This window comes from Montipora capricornis, chromosome 5 (genome assembly GCF_036669925.1).
Source record: "Montipora capricornis isolate CH-2021 chromosome 5, ASM3666992v2, whole genome shotgun sequence".
Classification (NCBI taxonomy): Eukaryota; Metazoa; Cnidaria; class Anthozoa; order Scleractinia; family Acroporidae; genus Montipora; species Montipora capricornis.
Window position 1 is genome coordinate 23,264,053 of NC_090887.1, and position 7,500 is coordinate 23,271,552.

General features: G+C 41.3%; 1 protein-coding gene across 4 annotated transcripts in view; it reads left to right on the top strand.

The window, feature by feature from the left end:
• LOC138049968 (protein sidekick-2-like) overlaps positions 1-7,500 on the top strand; it is a 155,658-nt gene that overhangs the window by 23,549 nt on the left and 124,609 nt on the right. For all 4 annotated transcript variants that reach the window (XM_068896454.1, XM_068896456.1, XM_068896453.1 and 1 more), the window contains one exon: positions 3,389-3,688. In XM_068896454.1, the coding sequence (XP_068752555.1) occupies positions 3,389-3,688 (300 nt within the window). The remainder of the gene's footprint in view (positions 1-3,388; positions 3,689-7,500) is intronic.

The window sequence follows — 7,500 nt, forward strand, 5'->3', positions numbered from 1 at the left end:
TACCTGGACCACCTATTTACATGGAACAGTGCAAATTCTGTTACAGATCGCAATGGTGTTTACATGGACACGTGCAAATTTTAACTCTCTGCTGTGATTGGTTAAGCTAGTGCTTTTAGCCAATCACGTTGTAGTTCGAGGCAAATCAAACATGGCGGCAGACAAAAACTTTATGTGGACAGACAAAATAAATGCGTTGTTGCATGTAGTTTTAAGCTATAAAATCGGAAAAGTAGGCGAAAGAATTGACTGGGAGACAGTGAGGAGCAATTACGAAAACATAACCAAAATGTTTGTGGAAAAGTACCCTGATAACGACAAGAACAAATTGCCCCTAGGCGGCACTGCTTAGAATGGCCAATCAGAATGAAGTTATTGTCAAACAAAGACAAAAGTAGCAATAAACAATGTATGTAAATTGAGCAAATTGGTGTAAATGTAGGTCTCCTGCTGAAGTGTTGGTTCTAAAAATAGAAAGATAAAAGGATGACTCAAGGATATAGTGCATAGAGAGGCTTCTGCTCATGGACTCCTGGTACTCGTTATTCTCCTCTAACATACCTTCAGGTTTTTTCTCATACCACGTTGCAGCTTTGTGGAACCCGCATGTCTCATGCATCTTCGAGTGAATGTATCGCGCAACGTTATCATGTTGCCTTTTGTGCTCTTCGTTGCACTAATTTCGTACATTCGCTTAGAAGGTTACGGGTGACTCACTGTTTCTCCTTGTTGTCACTTATGTCCAGGATTCACTACTTGCACAATCCCATAATACACCTCTATTACCCCCCAAGACTTTTGCATAACCATTGTTTGCAATTTCTCCTGGCACATGAAAATGTCCCAAGAGAAGTCGAAAACAATGCTTATGCAGATTTTTTTTTTTTTTTTTTGGGGGGGGGGGGGGGGGGTAAAAGAGGTATATTATGGGAGTTGTGCAAGTAGTGAATTGACCCAAATTAGGTGCACGCAGTGTCCCGTTATGTCTAAGCTTCAAGTATGTTTTTACGACAATCCAGTGAACATTTGCTTTGGTATGATTTGAAAGCCAGGCAACGGGCTGGGCTGGGGCGGGAAGCCTAGAGAGGGGCCCTGGGAACGAGGTTGAAAGTTAGGGAAATCTTACTCGAACGGTAGATTTAGGAGGACACTTTGAGACGTTTATCGGGTATATTTAACAATTGTTCGCCGAACGAGAGGTGAATATTGGTGTCTGACACTTGCAGACTGCAGACAGCAGACCGCATACTGCAGACTAGCCCTAAGTCATAATTATATAAAGCTAACCGTTTTAAAATGGGTGCTGAGACTTAAGCTTAAATACTGTTTATCAGCGCCATTTGGAATGGGTGCATAGTCTTAAATACTTTTTATTAGCGCTATTTGCAGGCAGTCTGCAATCTGCGGTCGTCATACACCTGGTGAATATCGGTGAATAATTGTTTTAGTATAATTACGTAGGTGATTATTTGAAAAATATGCACTTTCTTTGAAACAATTAATTTCTTCGTCTGACACCTCGACAAAACGGCTTACGGCCATTTTGAAAAAAAAGCCGCTTGGGTGATTATCGCGTTACAGTCACCTCAATGCAACCAAGAGAAAATGAGGGACTCAGCGCAGAGAATTTTCAGTAATCACCTATTTCTTTATTTATTTGTTTATTCATTCTAATTTTGGATATAAGTAATGGAGGGTAATCGTGACACTTATCAAAATCTGCATGCATCTAATTAGGAGCAATCCTGGACATATCTTCCGGGGGGGGGGGGGGGCGGGGGGCACTCCCTTATATGGGCTATATAGGTATGTGCGGTAACAAAGGGTATGGTTTGTTAGCCGGTTTGGTCTGAAATAGGAAGCTTCTTCTTCGTTATTAGGCGATAAGGCCGTCAACAAAGCCCTTCTCGAATTATTACGCCAATTTTCCGTAAGTAGGGCTAACGCTCACATGGTTCATATGGGGTAGAAAACTAGCAGTTCAAATTACACTATAATCAAATTTTTGGTCAGGTCTGAAATAGGGTAGGAAAAATCGCAGATTTTGGTCTGAAATTGGGTAAGGGTCTCAGGAAGCGGGCCTCACACCCCAACTCAATTTTCCTGGGAGTACCCCCCCCCCCCCCCCCCCCCCACATCTCTCTTAATATCGGATTATTGAAGAGCGTTCGACACTCGAAGAAGAAGGGTAGAGTAAGAAACGATCTTCAGTAAGATGGAAATTTGAGGATAAGGGCTTGTACGTCTTGAGATGGTTTCAGTAAAGTGCCGAGAACTATGATTCGTGCTATTGCTTTGTGTCGAAATGTGTGGAGAAAAATACTACTGATGAAATGGTATATGAAATGAATCATATCTAAACTGCGGATATGAAGTCAAGTGAAGCCGTGACCTCGCGATTCCGGTGCGACGCTCTAACCAACTGAGCTATGAAGCACTGACGTTGGGAGCTGGTCATTTGTGCGTTCTAATGGTCCCGTGAGGAATGAATCAATGATGAAATGGTATATGAAATTAATCATATATGAACTGCGGACATGAAATCAAGTGAAGCTATGATCTTCGCAGTTATGAGATCAATTTTTGCAATTGCGTAGAGAAGCCTGAAAAATTCAGGACTTCAACGGGGTTTGAACCCACAAATGACCCACAAATGACCACAATTACTAGCAAATGAACCCACAAATGACCAGCTCCCAACGTCAGTGGCTTCATAGCTCAGTTGGTTAGAGCGTCGCACCGGAATCGCGAGGCCACAACATTGGCGTTACGTAAAACAGCGTTCTCGAGATAATCCTACGTATGAGACATAGCCTTCAAATTGTTGAAACTGGTTGGGTGACCTAAGCTGTTGTTCACTTAATAGAGAGTGTCTTTTAAGAGTGAATGGACCATTTCCGAGTTGCTGTTTGTCTCGGTTTCGAAGTGAGTCTTGGTGCTCAACTATTGTAAGGGAAATGAGCTTGATTTGCATAAGAATACGCAACTCATTTCCATTTGAATAGTTGTGCACTAGACCTCGCTTTGAAACTGAGGCATACAGCAACTCGGAAATGGGTATTAGATAAGATTGTCCTTATGGGATGGGTGGACTCATCAGCACAGTCGCAAATATACCCGTTCCCGCGAAAATTAGTGGTCATGTCCCTGAAAAAACATGGTAGTAGTAGTCACGCGTGACATGGCTTCTTCTTATTGGTTAAAATTGGTCGCCCTTTGTTTGTTCTCGCGCGTCAAGTGTATCTAAAAATAAGCCATTTGTGACTGTGCTGTTGGGCAAGACCGCAAATTGATAGAGAAATACTCTTATCTAATTCTCTCTCCGTGTCCGTTTAATAAGGGGTCCGCTTAGTACAGGTTTGTCTCTGTTTTCTTTATCCTGCTTTAGTTCCAACTTATCCTCCAAGGAATGTGACTGCTTACAATACGAGTGCACACGAGATTAGAGTAGAATGGATTCCACCAGTTCAAGAGAAGATTCATGGAGAACTTGCTGGCTTTGACGTGACCTTCATGCCTTCCCATAATGAATCATCTATTCATCACATGATGATTTTCGGCTCGAAAAGGGCAGTGAATTTGTCAAATCTAGCCGTGTTTACCTTCTACAACATCACGGTAGCTGCCTTTACAAAAGTAGGGATTGGAAACGCTAGCGATATGATACAGACCCGGACTGACGAGAGCAGTGAGTATTTCTGGTCTAATTTGTTCTTTCAAGAGTCCGTCACCGAAACTAAGATTTACCCATATTGGCCTTGTCCCCATAAGCGTCAGAAAAGTGTCTATTTTTAAACCAAGTTTTGCTGGACAATAAACAATAGACTATATAGGCTAACTCATTGTTTTACCCAATTCAAACCGTTTTGGAATGAAGCATTTTTGTTCACGGTATTTCCATATAAATAATCATTAAAATGTGAATGCAGTGGCAGTGTGGCCCAGTGGTTAGGGCGCTTGCCTTGAGATCCGGAGATCCCGGCTTCAAGACCCGCTTTGACCACTCGTTGAATTTGTTCCTGGTAGTCCCTGGTTCAACCTCTCAGCTGCACTTGTAAATAGCCAACTGGTTTGCGTCCGGCCAGTTGGGATTCTCAACATTTGTTGTTGTTGTTCTGTTCTGTAGTTTCGTTGTGTTTCATTGGCCCTGAAAAACCCCTATGGGGAGCGGTCAATTAAGTATGTATTGTATTGTAATGCTACATTTATTTATAATGCAAATACAATGCACAAAAAATCTTAACCCCGAGAGATTTGAATTGAGTACAACATTGAGGTAGCTGATTTGGTCTTCCCACAAAACTTGGGTTAAAAATACACACATATCCGACGCTAATGGGGACACACTTGATACTAGATTCTTGCTCTAGGTAATGGACTCTCGCGTCTTTATAATATACATGCGAAAATCAGTCCGCCCTGCTTATTAGCTGAGAACACGTCAATTAATCCGTCAAACAGTGCAGAAAGTTGAAATCGAGTAAAAGAAAAGTTGAAATGGAAGGTCCCGAAAGCGCATTAAAACAAAATGGCGGACTGGTTAGGAGAAAGTAACAACGTTTTAATTCAGAGTTTGAAGGGGAATGGCGAGAACAAAAACACTGAAAAAGGCACAAAACTGGCTCAAAGTCTGGACTTTAAAATGAATATAAAGATTTCGTAAAATTTTTAAGACTGCAAATTGCGCTGGCTCGACCTAAGGGCACGTGCAATTTTCCTTGTCATTGATAATGTTGAAAAATGTCTTTCTACAAATGGCTTCACAATAAGAATCGACCTTAGGGATATTTGAAAGCTCTTAAGCCGATGGCACACGGTTCAACATCCTGCAACATTTGTTGCTCAACAAATGTTGAACCATGTTGAACAGAGGTGTTGAACGGAATAGAGCTGATCTCTATTTTCGTTCAACATCGTTCAACAAAATTGAACGTGTTGAATGGCATTTTTCAACATTCAACATGGCATGACACACTGTTCAACATTTGTTGAACAACAGCTGCAACATTTTTTGATCAACAAATGATGAACCATGTATCACCGGCTTTAGGCATCACTGTACAATATCCCTGGATAGATAATTGACAATGCCCTTTTCTGTGCCTGTTCTATTTCGTACTTGAGATACAAGGGCAGAGCTTGATAAAATACTAGTACGGCATACATCAAGACAGATCTTATATAAGTCCGCTGTGCACTGGGCGCTACTTTCTTTGTCCTTTGGTAACGATCTCCGAAGCAGTAGTGTCGTCAACATACTTCCATAATACTTCCCATATCAATGCCATTAATAAATAATCATATGATTTTTCTCGTGCGATTTGGAATAAATTTTGTTCGTCTTAAATTTACTCGTGCTTATTTATTCCAAATTGCACTTGATGATGTGATTACCTGCGAATCACACAGTCATCGAATATTCATGTCTGCCTCCTCTTCAAAGCGAGTCCAAGTGAGAGTTGTTTATTTTGCAAGGAATTTTCTATAATTTTTACTATGTTGCTACTCGCACAACAATAGGGCCGTTTATACGATAGAAAATAAGCCGCGGCTTACTCTGGCCTTGGCGTACATAATACGCGAAAGGAACTATTTATACGAGTATTAACTCCCAGGCCAGGATAAGCCGCGGCTTGAGAAAGCCGTGAACGTAGATTTTGTACCATTCACCAGACGAAAAAACGGATTTTCACATATAGCAAATGTGGAGCAAGTGCATGGCATATGCTACGTTTGTGCATGTTTGCTTAGATTTGCTGAAAAGCAAAGATCACTTTTGCCACAGTTCTTCCACCCATGGCAACGCTCGTAAATGCCACATTTGTTTTAAATTTGCTGCTGTGAGTAAAAGTACGGATAACATTGTATTTTCTGCGACATTTGGAGGGGTAGTAAACATAATGTTAAAACTAAAATTTTGCAAGTACTTTTCCTGAAGTTGTAAATTTGATCAAACTTTCATCATTGCACCTTTTTACAAGGTGAGTAAGGGCAAACAAATATTAGTTTTTGTACCCGTTTGCTCGGAGCAGCAAATGTGTTCAAATATGAATTTTTGCAGAGATTGCTCAGAATAGCAAATGTGGCCAAACGTGTAGTTTTGCAGGGTTTTGCTCAAGAAAGCAAATGTGTTCAAGGATGTATTTTTGTAGAAATTTGCTCGGGATATTAAATGTAACCAAAATACGACTTTTTTCACATAATTGCTCTGCATACGGGTACAATGCAGAGATCCATATCATTCATGCCCCTTTCCTTATTATTGGTATTGTTTTAAATGGCCTGAAATTAATAACGTGACGTGAAATTACTAAGGGAGAACGTCTGCAAAAGTAAAGACTGTCCTTGCAAAGGGAGGGATGTATGATGCGAATCTCAATTTAATGAATCAGCAATCAAACTTGTTATGAAAAAGAAAGGATATTCTATACAAAATTTAAGGCATATACTTTCAGGTTATTATCAGTGAGGTGACCTACCGAAACTCCATCGGCAATCTTTTGCTATTCGGCGCTTTAATATAAGTCTTGAATCTTCCCGCTCTTTTGCTTAAATCCACATGTAGCTGTTCGGCCATCCTTTGTTCCAAACGTTCGTTGAACTCTGTTTGCTTAAGGAAGGAAGGCCTCTATTTCTGCCATGAATTTTTCATCGATTAATGCTGCTGGTATTGGTCGTAACTCTTTCTCGAACACCGTCTCTGAACTCCCTGATCAGAATCCAGTACATACAGCTGTATGAGTCTAGAAATTCAACGGTTCCATGTCAAGCAGCTAGGGAAGTCTATTCTTGCTAGGTTTCTCTGGTCGCCTTGGAATTAGTGGGAATCGTCGACTTGAAATAGGCATAGAACATTCCAAAGACCGACCATTCAACATTCATGACACTGGCGTGTGTGTTTGTGGCGAACTACTGTAAAACTGCTAGGACTGGTTCACCGTTCCCGACGTTATGGCCTGAATGGTCGTTGCCCTTTCTTTCGGGTTTCGTCGATTCTTACTGCCATTTCACCCGCACAAATGTCAAGGAATCGCCGTATAAAAACTTGGTCGTCCGAAAACGAAAAGAAAGAGGAAAGAGCACATCGCCCGCGCGAATTTCAAACCGTTGATAACCAAATTTTCATCGTCACAAAACCTCGTTTCCAGGGTCTTTGCGGCGGGGGTGATTCAAAATGGCGGACAATTGCCCCTCCGAAAAGATCCTGGGAACGAGGATGGCCCAAACATTTTGGGTGCTTACCATTTAGCCAAAAAATCCGGAAATTTCGGTTTGAGGTCAAATTGTGGACAACCTCCAGAGGTAGTCCTCTTTTTCCGTTCGGAACAGAATTCGCGAAATGCTCTTACCATTTGCGAGAATCCTTCCGTTTCCAGGCCACTTCTGAAAAGATCGAGTAAAATATGCGGGATAGAATGCTGTGTAGTAAATGGTAAGCGCCATTCTCAACCAGTTGGTCATTAAATTCGGAAAATCGCTTACCTTTATGCAACGATCATT